The 16,900-nt window shown below is 52.5% G+C and overlaps 1 protein-coding gene across 10 annotated transcripts in view; it reads left to right on the forward strand.

Moving 5' to 3' along the window:
• The window catches only part of CFAP46 (cilia and flagella associated protein 46), a 149,011-nt gene that overhangs the window by 30,754 nt on the left and 101,357 nt on the right, over window positions 1–16,900 (forward strand). For 7 of the 10 annotated variants that reach the window (XM_020973052.2, XM_078150669.1, XM_078150671.1 and 4 more), the window contains 7 exons: window positions 4,742–4,970; window positions 8,989–9,109; window positions 9,917–10,040; window positions 10,660–10,787; window positions 12,140–12,276; window positions 13,293–13,426; window positions 15,725–15,937. In XM_020973052.2, the coding sequence (XP_020828711.1) occupies window positions 4,742–4,970; window positions 8,989–9,109; window positions 9,917–10,040; window positions 10,660–10,787; window positions 12,140–12,276; window positions 13,293–13,426; window positions 15,725–15,937 (1,086 nt within the window). The other 3 variants (XM_078150675.1, XM_078150673.1, XM_078150676.1) reach the window with 3 other exon arrangements.

The raw sequence follows: 16,900 nt of genomic DNA on the forward strand, positions 1-16,900 counted from the left end.
GCGACGTGTTCCCGCTGCTTTACAGCGGCTGCGAGAGCCTCCCGGCGCCCGCGCTCCGACGCACAGCTGCAGCGCTCTGCTCCCTGCTCGGGGCAGGTGAAGGTCTGGGGCCAGCCTCCAGCAGCGCCTCCGCAGAGCTGCCAGGAAACAGCCCCGCCCAGGGTATGTCCTTGGGAGGTGTGGTTGGCTCCAGTGGGCTAGATGGTCCCGGTGTGTGCCTATCATTCCCGTGGCCAGGAAGATTCCTTTCACTGGCTTGAAGGCGGCAGGATTTTCTGATGCTCAGACCTTGGTAAGATGCAACATTGGCCAGAAATGATGTCATGTGGTACAATACCCTAGTAGGTTGCCAGGGACTAGAGATGCCACCTTGTAGAGCAAGCACTGATGCAGTGAGTCTGGGACCACTCATGATAGGGACTGAGACCCTTCCACCTTCTCTTGGGGGTTCTCATCTCTCTCCCCACATCAGTCCTGCCAGCCCAGGGATTGGGGGCCCTGGTGTAGGTCCTGGGAAGTTACACAGTTTCCTACAGCCCTCCTACCTAGCCTTTTTCAGTTTTCCATTTCATCAATGATGCCCCTCAAATGCCTCGGGCTCCAGTTACCCTCAGAAATGTCAGTGCATGTGGACCCCACTGTGCCTTGGTACTGACCCTGTGTAACAGTGAGGCCTTACAGGCTGCGCAGCACTTATAATTTGTTTCACAGGGTCAGATCTGTACCCACAAAGACACATGTTCACACTTTTCCTAGCTTATAAGTGATTTAATAATGATAATAGTCATAAACATACATGCACATAAATGTGATTACATATGATTATACAATCTTGGAAGCAAAAACTATTAACATAAAGATAGAGAGATAAAGAAGAAGAAATACATCACCAGTCAGAGGAAGCACCAACTCCTCAACATCTGCCTGAGGGAGTCCTGTATCACAGCCATCAGGGTCTCGGTTGGGAAAGTCCCTACAGCAGAGCTTCCTCTCTGAGGGAGACTCTCAAAGTCACTTTCCAAGAAAGACCCTTTTTGTCTTCCTTACACAAAGAAGGCAGGGAGCCAAGGAACAGGTGATTGATTTTAAGGACCTGAGAGTCTTGGCCAAAACTCTCTGACCTCAAGAACAATCTTTGTTATGTCAAAAATGTCTCAGGTCAATACCCAGGAACTGGCCAAGTCCCTGGATGTTTTCCTCAAGACCTGTTTCTAAGGAATAGTTCCCCAAGGTGGGTCTGGGTTGAAACAAATCCCAGAACGATAAGTTAGGGAAGTTCCTTGTCCCTTGGCTTGGGCTGTGGGAAGGGAAGATCTTGTACATTAACCCTTCACCCTGGTCACTGCTCACAGCTTTCATTCTTGGGGAGCTGTGCTGTCCCAATACACACAGCCACACAGCATCCCTGCTAGGAGACCCCAGTTAAAAATATGGACTTGCGAACAAAAGCTTGTGGGGTTTTAAAAATAAATGTTACTGATCTTGTGTTTTTACATCACCTGCACTTCCCAGTACATGGGTCCCCCTACACCTCCCAGAAATCCACTTCTCATAATCAAGGATGAAGAAAGGAAGGACTAAAAAAAATTTTTTTTGCGAGACTAACCAATGTATCTCAAAGCCTGACATTGTAGATAGCGTGCCCCACCTCTGCAAAGGCACTAGGTGAAGGATGTTGGCATACCTCTTCCTCGGGGCCATGGCTGGGGGTGTTTAGAAGCATTGCATGAGTTTTCACAAGCCATCCAGCCCACTTTCTGCACATGACTCAATGGCAGGTCCTGTTGGTTGGCCCGCACAACCCAAACTAGATTCTTTGTACTGATGGATGAACTTCCATAAGAGCTCCTGCACAAAAGGACTTTCTCTTCCTCTTAGCTGTACCTGGATGGACTGTTTCTAGATGTCCTCTGAGGAAGCCCTGGGGCATTCTGGGGCTCAGTGAAGATGAGGCAGTGCCAGTTCTAAAGGAAACCTCAGCCTCTCCAGCAGGGGTTCTTAACCTGGAATCCACCATGGAAAGATGAACTTGGGTGGGGAAAAATGGGTATCTTTATCTTCACTCACCTCTAACTGAAACTGAGTGTTCATTCAGTTACAGCAAAACATTTTTCAGGGGGATGGGGGTGGGAAGGGAGGGTCCATCAGCTTCCCAGGAAGCCCAAGGTTAGAATCAGAAGACCATTTAGAAGGCTGAGGACTTCTGTCCAGGACACAAGGTTGAGAAGACTGCTCCGAAGGGGTGCTCTCTGCAGGACTTTCTTTGTGCTGGCACAGGCCACTCTGGGAGGGCCCATGGGTCCTGTTGAGCTCCATCTCTCATGGGGCTGGTACAAGGTTAGCACATGCACGGGAGACACCTGGTGGTGAAGAGCAGCAATGCAGCTGCAGGTGGGGAGGACCGAGCCCCAGCACCTGTGTGGCTCATTGTCACAAACACCTCCTAGAGATTAGAGTGAAAGCAGTCTGTCTGTAGTGGCTGAGGTCTCTGGGTCTGCTGTTAGGGCCATGACCTTGACTTACTCCATCCTTTGGGCCCCTGACTGAGCTCCCTGGCAGACACCCCCCCAGCCCAAGGCCCCCACCCCAGTGCTTCCCAGTCACCCAGTCACACCTGGCCCAGGTGCCCATCCCCCCTTTGCCTGATCCAGGGCACTCTCTCCCCAGAGGCCCTCACCTGAGTAAGAGCCCAGTGTGCCATGCTCCATCCAGGCATGTGGTCGGCATCCTCTGAGGAGGATGTTGGCCTGTATCACCCAGCATTCAGCCTCCCTTGGTAGTAATAGTAATGATGATCATAATAATAATAATAATAATAATAATAGCAGCACATTAAGGCTTGTGAAGCATTTAATCTTGTTTGATCCTTCAAGCACCCCCGGGAGAGGGTGCTGCTATTATTCCCTTTTACAGATGAGGAAACTGAGGCAGAGCAGTGTAAGTGACCTGCCCAGGGTGCCACAGGTAGTGTCTGAGGCCAGATTTGAACACAGCTCTTCCTGATGCCAGGCTTAGAGCTCTGCCCACTGAGCCACCAGCTGCCCCAATAATGAGCTGTGAATCACTGAAAGCTAAGGTCCAGAGGTCCCCTGTAATGCATCCCAGCCAGCTGCCCTCTCTGCATCCTAGTTGCTTCATGCACAGCCCTGCTTTCCCACCTCAGAGCCTTTGCCCTGGTGGTCTCCCACATTGGAACCCACTCCCTCTGCATTGCCCCATCTGGGATGCCTTGATTCTGTCCAGACTCACATCCAGTGCCACCTTCTGGTGCCCTTTGGGGGCCTCCCTCCCCCCACTCCCCCCCTTTATCTTCTATCCATTGTGCTCTTGGCTACAAGGGCAGACTGTAAGCTGTTGGAAGGCCAAGGATATTTCATTCTTTGTGCCCAGCTCTCAGCCCAGGGCCTGGCACCTATAGGGTGGGCACTTAGTGCTTGGAGAGGGGTTATTGATTGTTCAGATGCAATCCAGTACATTTCCTTTTGGGGAAGCCACTGGTGCTTACCATATCCGGATCCTCTCATCTCTTTATGGCACACGTGTGTACACATATGCACACATGTGTGCATTGTATTGTAAGAATACAATGCCATGTGCACTGCAGCATGCATGTCTATGTGCACGTATGCATTGTGGTGTGCACGTGTGAATTGTGGGCATGTGTGCACATGTGTGGAATGCATGTGACTATAAGTGTATATGTATGTGCTGTGTGTACGTGTCTTGTGTGTGTGAGTGTGTGTTTGTACATGCATGGGTGTGGCCTTTCTCATTCTCCTTCCTCAACCACGTCTTTGTGGCATCACAGAACCCCCTCTGAGGGGGAAGGGACCCCGAGGGCGATGCAGGTCACCCACGGGAGGGCCTTTTGGTCCAACTTCTCAGAAGTCCTCCACGGATGTTCTGCTCTCTAAAAACTGAGCGACCCTTTCATTTCAGAACATTCTTAGTTGGCTGCCAAAGCTCATGCCAGCAGGTGGTACGGGGGGTGGAGCACTGGGCCCGGAGGCAGGAAGACCAGAGTTCAAATTCAGCCTCAGACACTTACTAGCAGTGTGACCCTTGGCAAGTCACTTAACCCTTCTTGCCTCCATTTATTCATCTGTAAAATGGGCACAACCCCTAATTCTCACAGGGTTGTTCTGAGGATCGGTTGAGATAGTAACTATTGTAGTAAGTGCTATGTAAACATTAGCCATTAGCTCAAGCACCAGCTCCTGGTCAAGCCTTGGCTGATCCCCTCAGCTCCCCGGAGTCTGTACTACTTTGGGGTAAACTTGTGGCTATTTGTGTTGTTTCTCCCTATGCAATGGAGGAAGTGCCTCCATTTTTGTTCCTGGGCCCCCAGTGCTGAGCTTCCTCTGACTTGGGCATAGGAAATCTTTATGAAGCACCTACTATGTGGCACGCACTGTGCTAAGCACTGGGGATGCAAAGATGAAGAAAGAAAGAGGGACCCTGCCCTCAGGGAGCTTACAATCTAATGGGAGGAGACAATGCACAAAACGGGGAGGGAGACAAAGGGAAGTAGGACCTGATTTTGAAATCAGGAGATCGGTAGGGGGCTGAGAAGAGAAAGTCCCTGCACAAAATGGTGGCTCCAGGAGGAGAGAAGGTGGTGGGCTTTGGGGAGGGCCCCAGGCACTGGGGGAAGGCCCGTCAGACAGCTGCTGAGGGGCCCAGGACAAGGTCAGGAACCAAGCCGTCTCAGACTGACCAATGCTTGTTCTCCGTTTCCTAGCTTGATGACTGTGATGCGCTGCCAGGTCCACATTGAAATCTCCCACATTGAGGAGGATGAGGACAGGCTAGAGGTGGCAATGGAGCACCTCCAGAAGGCAATGCGTCTGGATTACCTGGGGGAATACCAAGAACATCTCAAAATGGCATACAACCGCCTCCACCTGCGATCCATGTTGTACCACGTACCCAAGCGTATGGAAGACAAGGCTATCATGGCCATTGAACAGGTACGGGGGACTTGTGGAGAGGGAGCCGGCTCATGCAAGCTGTGGGACTGAATCCCACCCGTGACGTGGCCTGTCTTTGGGACTACGAACTAGCTGGTTAATTAATCTCTCGAAGCCTCTGTTCTCACATGGATAAAATGGAGCTAATAGCAATCACCTGGGTGGGGTGGCCTACTGCCCAGGTGAAGTACTATATAGACAACCACCTTGCAAACCTTCAGGTGCCGTAGACATGTGAGCTATTGTGGTATCTCTAAAAAGATGATGAAAGCAAGCACCGAAGGGACAACTCATCCATCCTTCCTTCCTTCCTTCCTTCCTTCCTTCCTTCCTTCCTTCCTTCCTTCCTTCCTTCATTCATTCAGTCATTCCATGCCTTCTATTTACCATCTGCAATGGACAAGGCAGTTTCCAAGGTTTCTCACAAATGAGCAGGATGCTTGTCCTGGACATTGTGCTACGTGATAGTTCTATCCGTGACTTGATGGGAACGGTGCCCAATTTGCCTCAAGGGGGAGAGCCGCCATGTTGGATGATAGTGTCAGGAAATCAGAGAAGATCTGGACGAGACACAGAATAGGGCCTCCTTGGATTCCAAATCACTTTCCCATGAGTACATGGGATAGGCCAAGCAAGCTGGACAGAGACATGGTCCATTTCAGTGGATTGAGACTTCAAGCCAATGATGCACCAACCACTCAATTGGTAAGCATTTATTAAGCACCTATTAAGCACTACTGGCCTTATGCTGAGGATTACTGAGGATCAAAAGAGCAAACTCTGTTCCTGCTCTTGGGGAACTTCCATTCTAATGAGGCAGACAGGGTGTATATACATAGACTATGCACACAGAATTGGTGGAAGGAAGACTTGGGAGTTAGGGAGTCTGGGGAGCTGGGGGGAGGTGAGGAGGAAGGCACGGATGGAAGATGGAGAATTGTGTTTGAGGGAGAAGGAGAGGGCGGCGGTAACACATAGGAAGACTCAATCAAAAAGGCACAAAGGGCATGGCCTTGAAGAGAGTATATGTTGTATAAGGTCGGGTGATGAGTCACCTTCAGGATGACATGCTTTTAGGAAACCACTTGGGTATTGGCACTGACGATGGTTTGGGATGGGGTGAGGCTTGATGCACAGAGACCCACAAGTGGGTGATTATAGCAGCCCAGGTATGAGGGGTTGGGGGTGTGAGTCGGGGCACCGAGAGAGTCAGAGGAGGAAAGGAGACAAATATGATGCCCAGATTTCAAGCCTGGGTACCTGGGAGGAAGGCAGTACCCTCAACAGGAAGGAGGAAGTTGGGAAAAGAGGGGGGCATTTGGGGGAAAAGAATGATTTCTGGTTTGGACAGGTTGAGTGTGAGATGCCCACAGGATGTTCAGTTTGTGATCTAGGAATGGAAGCTAAGGATAGGGGCTAGGCCTGGAGATCTAGATCTAGGAGTCATCTGTCTAGAGATGCTCATTCACCCCTCCCCCCCAAATACCCTAATTAAATATTTTTGTTATTGTTCAGTCATTTCTGTCATGTCTGTCTCTTCATGCCCCATTGGGGGTTTTCTTGGTAGAGATCCTGGAGTGGTTAGTTATTTCCTTCTCCAGATCATTTTACAGATGAGGAAACTGAGGCAAACAGGGCAAAGTGACTTTCCCAGGGTCCTACAGCTAGTTTGAACTCAGGAAGACTCATCTTCCTGACTTCAGGCCTGGTGCAGAACACATCAAAAAAGAACACGTGTTCAGCAGTCAGCTGAACCAATAATGAAAACGCATTCCTTATGAAGCATGGAGTGGTAAGCCCTCTGCTAGCCCCTGCTCCGGGGATGTGGAGAGGGGAGGCAGCCAGCACCCACACGGCATGACTCTTAGTGTCAGAGCTGGGTTCTTGAAATCTCCCATGGACTCAGGCCTCCTCTGAAGGATCAGTTCTATCTGGGGAAGGCCACGGATGGGCCAGAGAGTGTCCAGAGAAGGCCAGCCAGCATAGGGAAGAGCCTGGAGTCTGCCAGGTGAAACCCAGTCAGAGGGAAGCTGAGAGATTTGGGATTTGATGTCACAGCACAGACTGGTGCCACCTGGTTGCCTAGTAAGATGTAAGAAGTCTGGAAAGGAAAGAAGGCATTACATTATTAGGGGCTAGGGATCCCAACAGAGGATTTAATATTTGATCCTGGAGGCCATAGGGGACCCTTGGAGCTGACTGAATGGGATGTGTGACATAATCAATTAGACAGATGAATGGAAGACAAACTGGAGTGGCAAGAGACTGGAGACAGGTGGACACTCCCCACCCCCACCACCACCCAGCAGCTACTCCAGGCACGAGGGGATGAGGGTCTGCGCCAAGGTGACAGCAGGATCATAAGAGAAGGAGCCATATTGCAGAGAACAGGAGTGATAGGGGTATTGGATAGGGGTATGAGAAAGAGTGAGGAATTGAGGATGGTTCCTAGGCTGCAAGTCTGAGGCATGTTGGCTAGTAAAGTAACAGGGAAGCTTGGGACATGTTCCGCATTTAAGATGCTACTGGACATCTAGTTTGAGATGTCTAAGAGGCATCTGGAGATATGAGAGCGGACATTAGGAGTCAGATTAGGGCTGGACAAATAGGTCCAAGAGTCATCGGCATAGAGATGATCCTTATAACTAAGAGAGCCAATGAGATTAGCAGGTGAAGTAGTCTAGAGGAAGAAGAGCAGAGAGCCCAGGACAGAGCCCTGGGAGACACCCATGGTTAGAGAAGGATCCAGCCATAGAGACTGAGAAGGAGCCGTTAGAGAGGGAGGAGGCAAACGAGGAGAGGGCAGAGTTACAAAAAACCAAGAGGGAGAGAGAAGAAAGTATCCAGGAGGTGAGGGTGGTCAGCAGCTACAGAGGGCTCAAGAATGAAGACTGAGATGATAAGGTCATCGGACTAGGCACCAAGCCATTTCAGTGCAATATCTGGTGTCAGCGTATGCTAAAGCCATAAAACACCAAACTGTAAAAGCTGTAAAAGACCAGTTTACTAATGTAGCTCCTTGAAAAGGAAAGAAAAAAGCCAACAAACACTACCGCCTCTAGATTTAAAATAATGGGTAAACACTGTAGACTATGTTGCACAACTGGGCTTCCATCCTACCTGGTGGTTATAAGCACAGTGGTGCTATGTTCCATCTGCCAAAGGTCTGTTTGCTTACTGATGATACTGAGTCATACAGCTACAGATGTTGTTGAACACAATAAAGGTCACAGCAAGGCTGCTTAAGTGCAAGATTCCCAACTGCCTTGTAATAGCTCCCTGTCCAGGTGTGTCCAGGCACCTGGGTGCTATTGGCCCATGGGCTAAAAACCAGTGGTTTCTGTGGGCAGTAAGCTATGACCAGAGTTGTCTCCTCACTATTCCTCTTCTTCTGTGCCTGCCTTCAGCACCAGCACCATCCATTTCCTATCTCTCCCAACTCCTGGAAAGCATAAGGTCTAAGGAAATCCAAAGCAGTTTCTTTTCTAGAAAATATTGATGGGGGGACAGCTAGGTGGCACAGTGGATATAGCACCAGCCCTGAAGTTAGGAGGACCTGAGTTCAAGGCCAAACACTTGACACTCCTGGGCAAGTCACTTAACTTCAACTGCCTAAAAAGAAAAAAAAAAAAGAAAATATTGATAGTTCTGCTTGAAATGTGAGGCGGCTGTGAGCCTGTGGCTAGTGAGGATTCCCTCACTGCCTGAAGAGAGTGTGCCCTCCCCCCAGGCTAGAAATGAGCTCTGGAAGTTTTGCATCACTGATCATTTGAGTGGGCAGGGGGCTCAGAGGCCCCCAACTCCCTTATTCTACAGATAAGCAGGGAAGCCTTGAGAAGTCCAGGGCTTTGTCCTGGTCCCCAGGGCATCAGCCTGGAAAGGAGGAGAGCTAGAGCCCATACTCTGCAGCCTGGGCCCAGGACTCATCCTGGCAACTCCTTTGTCCCTTCCATCCTCTAGAACAGAAACCATTAGTGGCCTTTGCCACCCTCACGGTGTCAACTCTTGTTTATCACAGGCGAAAAAAGCAAAACCCAAAGACAGCGTGAGGAAAAAACGGGCTCTGCTGGTGAACGTGGGCCTGGCATTGGCACCAGACGCTTTTCAAATTGTTCTGGATGGCGAGAATGAGGCCAAAGGTAGCTAACTGACCCTTGGAGCTCTGAGCACTGAGATATCTAGAGGCACCTCCAGCCGTTCCCCATGTCCTCAGTTCTTTGTGATCTGTGATGTTCATTATTCTTCACCTGCTCTTAGAGAAGACTGTCGTCCATTCTCAATATAAAGAGACTGAGAGACAAAAAGAGAGAGAGACAAAGACAGAGACAGAGGAGAGAGAGAGAGAGAGAGAGAGAGAGAGAGAGAGAGAGAGAGAGAGAGAGAGAGAGAGAGAGAGAGAGAGAAGGAACTTGAAAGATATTTTGTCCCATCCCATTTATGGGTTGTCCTATTCTGGGCAGGGGAGGGGGCTGGGAGCTGGGGGCCGCAGGTCAGGTGGTCCCACCTTTCAAAGTGCCATCACATGCCTCATAACCTAACTCACCTGTCCACAGGGACGCTGAGAATTAGTGGAGTGGCGAGTGGCTCAGAAGCCCTGTCTCCACAGCAGCCTCGGGGGTAGATGGCTTGAGCAGTCTTATCATTTTGCACAGATGACTCAGAGGCCCACAGAGGCAGGACGGACATGCCCTCCGCCCCCACATCTGCGCCTTCTGGCTGGGCATCCACATTAGCCAGCATAAGAGGCTTGGCATTTTTTGCTCTCCCGGGCTCTGCTGCTCTTCCCCCCAAGCTTAGCATGAAGCTCGGGCAGAGAGGAAGAGGGGAGGAGGCGGGGCCACGGCCTGCGGCTGCACAGGCCCCCAGAACTTCTGGACCGCCTCGCAAAGGAGAGGCCGCATCTTCGACAGCCTCTCAGCGTCTTGGGCTTCTTTCCCCACTTTTAGTGTCGGCCGGTAAGAGCAGGAGACAAATCAGCTTCCTCTGCGCCAAGGCCCGCCATCACATGTCGAGCATAGACAAAGCCGATGGCCATCTGAAGAGGCTGAAGCTGGACAACCGGGAGGAGAGGTGAGCCCCGCCCGGCCCCGCCCCCCAGGGCTGCTTCTGCTGCAGGGAGGGGCTGCAGGAGGGACGATGTGGGAGACACCCGCCCAGCCCTTGGGGAGGCAGCCTCCTTCTCTCAAGGTCACTGTCTCCCAGGGTCTGTCTCTGGGCTTCGCAGTCACTGGGGCAGCTGCTTGCTGGCGCCTGCATCACCTGCAGCCAGCCACCCAAAGGCCGCGGAGCCCCAGGAAGAAGCCTTGAGCTCATTGTGGGGAAAGTTCCCATCCAGGCTGTCCTGCTTCTGTATGACCTCGTATGACCTCGGACAAATGCCACCCCCTCGCGGAGCCTCGGTCTCCCTGTCTCGGACACGACGGGGCTAGGCTGCAAAGCGCTTTTCAGGCATCATCTCGGTGACTGCTCACAACAGCCCTTCACATAAGGAAACCGAGGCTTGTCGGCCGTGCCCACAGTGTCCAGGCAGGAGATTAGAGGCTCCTGAAGACGGGGCTCCAGGGTCGGCTCTCCACCCCCTCCACCCCGTCGCTCAAGGGAGCAAGGCGGGGCCGTGGGGGCGGGGCCTCTGGGGGGCGGGGCAAGTCAGCCCCCAAAGGCCTTTCCCTGTTTGGGCTCTTGGGGCCAGGATCTACATTTGGGCCGATTTAGCTAAGGTGGCCCGGAAGCAAGGCGTGTGGGACGTGTGCCGGACTGCCTGCAGATTCTGCCTTCTCTATGACGTAATGGCCAAGAAGATATCCAAGGTCAGGAAAGGTGAGTCAGCTGTTTGGCCCTGCCCGCACACTCCTGCCCCAGACCCTTTCACAGAGCACACACCCACACCCTCACGTGAGTACACACACATTCACAATGTACACAACTCCGCAAGACCCCTTTGTGCATGCACACACCTTCACATATGCACATGTGTGTACATACATTCTTCATGCACGTGAATCCCTTCACATGCATGTGTGCAACACTCACACATTTGTGCATAGTACCCTCACACACATGCACCCCCCCACAATGAATGCACACATATTCCTTCACCTGTACACACACTCCTTACATGTGTGCAACACACCCTTACATGTACACACCCTCCCAATGCACCCATACCCCCCAAGCACTCACTCTCCCCCAGACAATCCTTCACACATGCGCACACTCCTTCACACACATATGTACACATGCACACCCTCACACTTGTACATGCCCTCCTACCCCTCCCCTACACTCCCACCTGCACACATCCTCACACTTGCATACATACACACACACACACACACACACACACACACACACGTGCACTCCCTGCACTCTGCAGGCCTTAGCTCCTCTCCCCTGATCAGAGGCAACTCCATGACAAAGGCAGGCTGAGACGAAGTGGAAGTGAGAGGGCACCAGGGAGACGGGGAGATTGGATGGATGGAGGATGAAGCGTGGGAGGCTGGTTCAGGAAAGGAACAGGGAAACAAGCATTTATTCTATTAAGCACCTACTGTGTGAAGGCATCGTGCTACATGCTTTACAGTTATTATTCCATTGGATTCTCACAACTCCCCTGGGAGGGGGTGCTATTATGAACCCCCATTTTACAGTTGAGGAGATGGAGGCAGAGGTTAAGTGACATATTTAGGGTCACTCAGCTCACAAATGTCTGAGGCTAGATTTGAACTTGGGTCTTCCTGGTTCTAGGCCCTGCACTCTGTGGCACCTCCTCACTGCCACTGTGGCCACAGAGGCCCTGAGTGGGGGCAGATTTCATCTTGTAATGACAGAAAACAAGATTGGGACCAGATTGTGGAGGGCCACATCAGCTTCTATAATGGGGACTTTGACCAGAATAGTTGGTGTCTGTGGGGTGTCTTTATGGTACCCAGAGTGCTTTGTGTGACCCGTGGGGGTCTGCAGGGCAGCCATTACCATCCCCATCAGAGGGATGAGAAAACTGAGGCTCAGATCTGAGCCCAGGACTCGGAGCTTCCCTGGGCAGCCCTGAGGATGCAGCGGGGGAAGGTTGGGGAGGGTCTCTCTTTCCCAGGACCCCAGAGCTGGGTTGTGTGTGTGCTCTGCATGAGGACTCCAGTGTGGTGAAAGTGGACCACCGACCATTGTTTTAGGAGGAGTGAGGAAAAGGAAGCCATGGCCTGAGCTCTTCCTGGACATCCCGAGCTCTTCAGAGGTGGCGCTGAGCCCCAGGATCATGGTGGTGGATATCCAGCGCACCTTTGCTGAAGTAGGCTTCATCAACGCCGAGGTCAGCAGGGACAGGGACACCTGCTCCTATGGGTGTGGGGGCGGAATCAGGCGTCCTGAGGCCACCCCTCAGACGATGGTGAGAGAGAGACAGAGACAGACAGAGACAGAGAGAAAGAGACAGAGACAAGACAGAGACAGAGACAGAGAGAGAGGAGAGAGAGACAGAGAGAGACAGAGAGAAAGAGACAGAGAGAGAGAGACAGACAGAGACAGAGAGAGAGAGAGAGGAGAGACAGAGAGAGAGAGACAGAGACAGAGACAGAGAGACAGACAGACAGAGGGTCAGAGAGAGACGAGAGACAGACAGACAGACAGACAGAGAGTCAGAGAGAGACAGAGACAGAGAGGAGAGAGAGACAGAGACAGAGAGAGAGAGAGACAGCGAGAGAGAAGAGAGAGAGCTGCCCATGGTCCACAGTTGAGACCGTGCTTGAGATGGGCACGTGCTAAGCCTTTGTACTTGCAGTGCTCGCTGTCACACTGGCACAGGCACTCCCATGCACCCATATGCGCGCACACACACACACACACATACACACACATGCACTCATGCTCATACACTCACACTGTCTCACACACTCACAAGCACTCACACTCTTACACACACTTTGTCACTCTCACATTCTCTCTGTCTCTCGTCTCTGTGTGTCTGGTACGCTCTCTCTCTCTCTCTCTCTCTCTCTCTCTCTCTCTCTCTCACACACACACACACACACACACACACACACACCCCTTCCACCATAACAGGAAAGTCCCAGAGGGGTCAATGACCCGGTATCCTTACAACCTGGGGGGGGGGTGATGGCTCCTCCCCACCTCTGCCCCATCTCCTAGACCCCAGTGTGCAGAATCGCGATGGCCCTTCCATGCGATGGGCCGCCTAGACCCACAGTCCCTGCTGCTCATGGGATGTGGGGCCATGTGGCCAACTTTAGGGTCCAGCAGTGATGCTGGGTCTTCAGCCCCCTGAGCATAGGGATGCATCATTCCTGAGTCCTTTGTTAACACTCCTAGGCCATCATCCACTTCCTTCAGTCAGAGGGCATCGCACTGAATGACCGGCCCATCCCCCCAGAAACCTCAGTCCAGCACCACTCCAGCAACACCATGGTTCCCCCAGAGGAGGACGCCGAGTGGCTTACCTACAGGTCTGCTCCCCCCCTACCCACCCCAGCCCCTTGGGCTCATTCTTCCTGAGGCCAGCCTACATTCTGACCTAATAGGTTCATGGCCAGGTTAGACAGACAGAGAGAGCAGTGCTGGGGGTCATAGCAGGAGCCGATAGGGGTTTCACTTCCCCACCCTGGCAGATGTGCAAGGACCCCTCAGAACCTTGGCTCTTCCTCTGGCTCCCAGGTGCACACTGGGTAAGCCAGGGGATCCCAGGGCAGGTTGACAAATGGCCCCCTCTGCCTCCTTCCTGCTGCTGCTAAAACTGATGAGTCAGGGCCAAGAGCAGCCAACCAGGGTAGTTCCCTCCCACCTAGAGCACCATCTTCTGTGGCCCCTTGGGACAAGGAACTCCCAGGTGAGGGAACTCCCTCCACCAGCACAGATCTCAGAATCCTAGCCTTCCAGATTTGGAGGCCTTCTCTCTGCCCCAGTCTTTTTGCTTCTCACAGCCCAGGAGCATGTCCTTGGCACTCCAACGGGTGCAGGTCTGAGTCCCACCTTCCATGTCAGCCTGTGGGTATTCTCCCCTGGCTGGTTTTGTGGGTCTCTGGGCCTCCCCTGCTGTGTCCCTCCCAGCCCTCTCACACAGTCACAGTCTTAGAAGAGGCTGCAGCAGCCAAACTGACCAAAATCCTGCCCTGACGTCCCTGACGAGTGGTCTCCTGATCTGTGCTCAGTGACCTTTGGGGAGGCCTCCCTCCTCCAGGCAGCACTCCCTACTGGGGGACAGTTCTCGCTGTTCAGGAATCAGCCTAAATCCCCTGCACGGCTTCTGGTTCTGAGCCAGTGGGGTGTGGCCCTCCTGTGGCACGAGTCAGGGCCCTTTCCCCTGCCTGCACTTCACAGTCTAGAAGAGGGTGGTCTGAGACCAGGGGCATTTTCACCTCCCTGTTCTTGAAGGTTGTGTCCCACGATCCCATGAGCTTTGTCAGCAGCCACATCCCACTGCCAAATCCAGTGCAGCTTGTGAACCACTCAGACCTTCCAGATGTTTACTATCTTTACTCATGAAGCTGATGTTTGAGCCCACATGAAAGATATTGCATTTATTAGATTCAGCCTAATATGTGACCTGTCAAGATCCCTTTGGCTCCTGGCTCTCATCCACAGTGGGGTAGCTCTTCTTTCCATCTCGGTGTCATCTGCCAATCTGATGACCTTTATCCAGATCCCTGATAAAAATGTGAACCAGAGAGAGACAAGCCCAGATTCCTGGGGACCTCCACTCTAGACCTGCTTCCCATCATCTTAAAACTACCATTGATCATGGCTTAGCCAAGTAGGCAGTTGTTTTGGGACCAGAGGATGGTGTCCATCAGGGTTGGGTGACTGGAATTAGCTGAGCTGCACTACTGATGACCACCCCCCACAGCTCCAGGTCTTCCAAGAACTCACTGGGTGGGGGCGGGGGGGCCTCTCCTCCCCATGCTCCCAAAACTGAAGGGCTTGGACAAGATGGTGTCAGCTTCTGCTGGCCTGACAGGAGGATGTCAGGGCTTTGTCCTGCCTTCCATCCTTCTCTCTCATTCCCTCCTTCTTTCCTTCCTCCCTGTCTCCTTCTTCCCTTCCTTCCTTCCTTCCTTCCTTCTTCCTCCCTTCTTCCTTCCTCCCTCCCTCCATCCCATCCTCCCTCCCTTCCTTCTTTCCTTCCTTCCTTCCCTTCTTTCTTCCTTGGTCTAGCATCACCTAGATCAGCAAAGAGGGAATTCACACCAGAAAATGCACAAAAGTATCCTGGGCTGATATCGTTGTCTGAGAACTTGACAGGACCTCAAAGTATCTATTTTACAGATGAGGAAACTGAGGCTCAGAGATGGAGACAACTAGTAAATGGAAGAGCCAGAATTTGAACCCAGGCTCTCTTCCTTCAAACCTCACACTCGCTCCCTCCCTTCCCCATCCTCCATCTGGGAAGACTAGAGGCTTCTCATGCTTTTTTCTGCTTTGATCTCTGTGACTACAAGTAATAGTGACAATAGGCATTGCTCTTTCTTTTGGGGGCCTGCAGCTCCAGAGCTGTGTGGCTGACAGAAGTGCCCTCCCAGATGCCCTCCTGGGCCTCCCTGCCCTGGACAGAAGTGGGGCCCCCTTGCCCCTCCAGACACCTTCCTGGACCTCTCTGGTCCTTGACAGAAGTGGGGCCCCCACTCTCCAGATGCCCTTCTGGACCTCCCTGGCTTTGGACTGCCCTTTCCCAGCTCCCTGGGGGAGGGGCTTCTAAGACTCTTACTGGGGTGGTTCTGAGGGTCCCTGGGGCCCTCTTATCATTCCAGCTCCTGGATCGAAAACCTATCTCAGTACACGATGAGGAATTGGCTGCGGTCAGCAGAGATCGGGCAGGAGATCAACGAGGCCTGGCTGGTCCACAACACAGTAGTTTATGTCCTCAACCACAACCATCACCTGATCACTGCTGGCCGGCAGAGAGAGCTGGTGGACCTGCTGCAGAGCCTGCTGAACATCATGAAAATCACGGGCCACAATGGGTGAGGGAAGGCCCTAGCTGCACTTAGCCTGCAAGGCCCTGCCCTCCAGAGGTTTACACTTTCCGGGGGGGGGAGGTGTGGGGAACAGCATAAGGACAGGGTAATTCCGAGAGGGAAAACGTGCCTGTGACAGGGACATGGGGAGGGGGCCTTCCCCTAAATGCTCGAGGTATCTTTTGTCCCGGGAGGTGCTGGGAGCCTCGTGTGCAAATGAAGCCCATACACAGGACTGGCAAGTCCCCAAGCATTTATTACATACCTTCTGTGTACAAGCCCTGCCCTCAAGAAGCTCACTGTCTAATGGAGGAGACAATAGGCAAACCCAGTCTACAAACAGGCTGGGAATGAAGGGGGCTTTCATGGGAATCTGTGAGGTCATTAGTGGGAGTAGAGGAGGGGGAGCCTTCCGGACCTGGGGCCCCCAAAGAGGATGCCCTGAGGGGGAGGGGGAAACCCCCATCTTTTCATTCCTCCCCCTTTCAATGCAGCATGGCCAGAGTCGGGCTATCTGGACTCTTGCTCTGGACAAGAAACCCTGTGGGAGGGATCAGAGGCTATCCTTTGGAAACTTCCTTGGAAGTTTCCTTGTGGGGGGCCTCCGTTTCCCCATCTGTTACATGACCATTTTAGAATAGCTAGCTTCCGAAGTCCCTTCTAACTATCTAGACTGGGAAGGGATGTCAGCGACGGTCCTGTCCATGACCTCCTATGACAGATGAGGAAACTGAGACCTGGGCCTGGACACATAGGTAACAAATAACAGGACCAGGGGTTAGCTCATCCCCCCTGTCCTAACCCCTTTTTAGCAAACATGACCCATCTCGGGTTACTTGGGGGTGCCCTATGCCTCATGTGAAAGAACTTCCAGCTAGATAGCTCAGTGGACAGAGCATCAGCTCGGCTTAGAATCTGGCTTCAGACACAAAGACACGCAGACCCTGGGCGAGTCACTCAATCCTGGTT

The sequence above is a fragment of the Phascolarctos cinereus genome, unplaced genomic scaffold, assembly GCF_003287225.1.
Source record: "Phascolarctos cinereus isolate Bilbo 61053 unplaced genomic scaffold, phaCin_HiC Scaffold_3;HRSCAF=262, whole genome shotgun sequence".
NCBI classification, from domain to species: Eukaryota; Metazoa; Chordata; class Mammalia; order Diprotodontia; family Phascolarctidae; genus Phascolarctos; species Phascolarctos cinereus.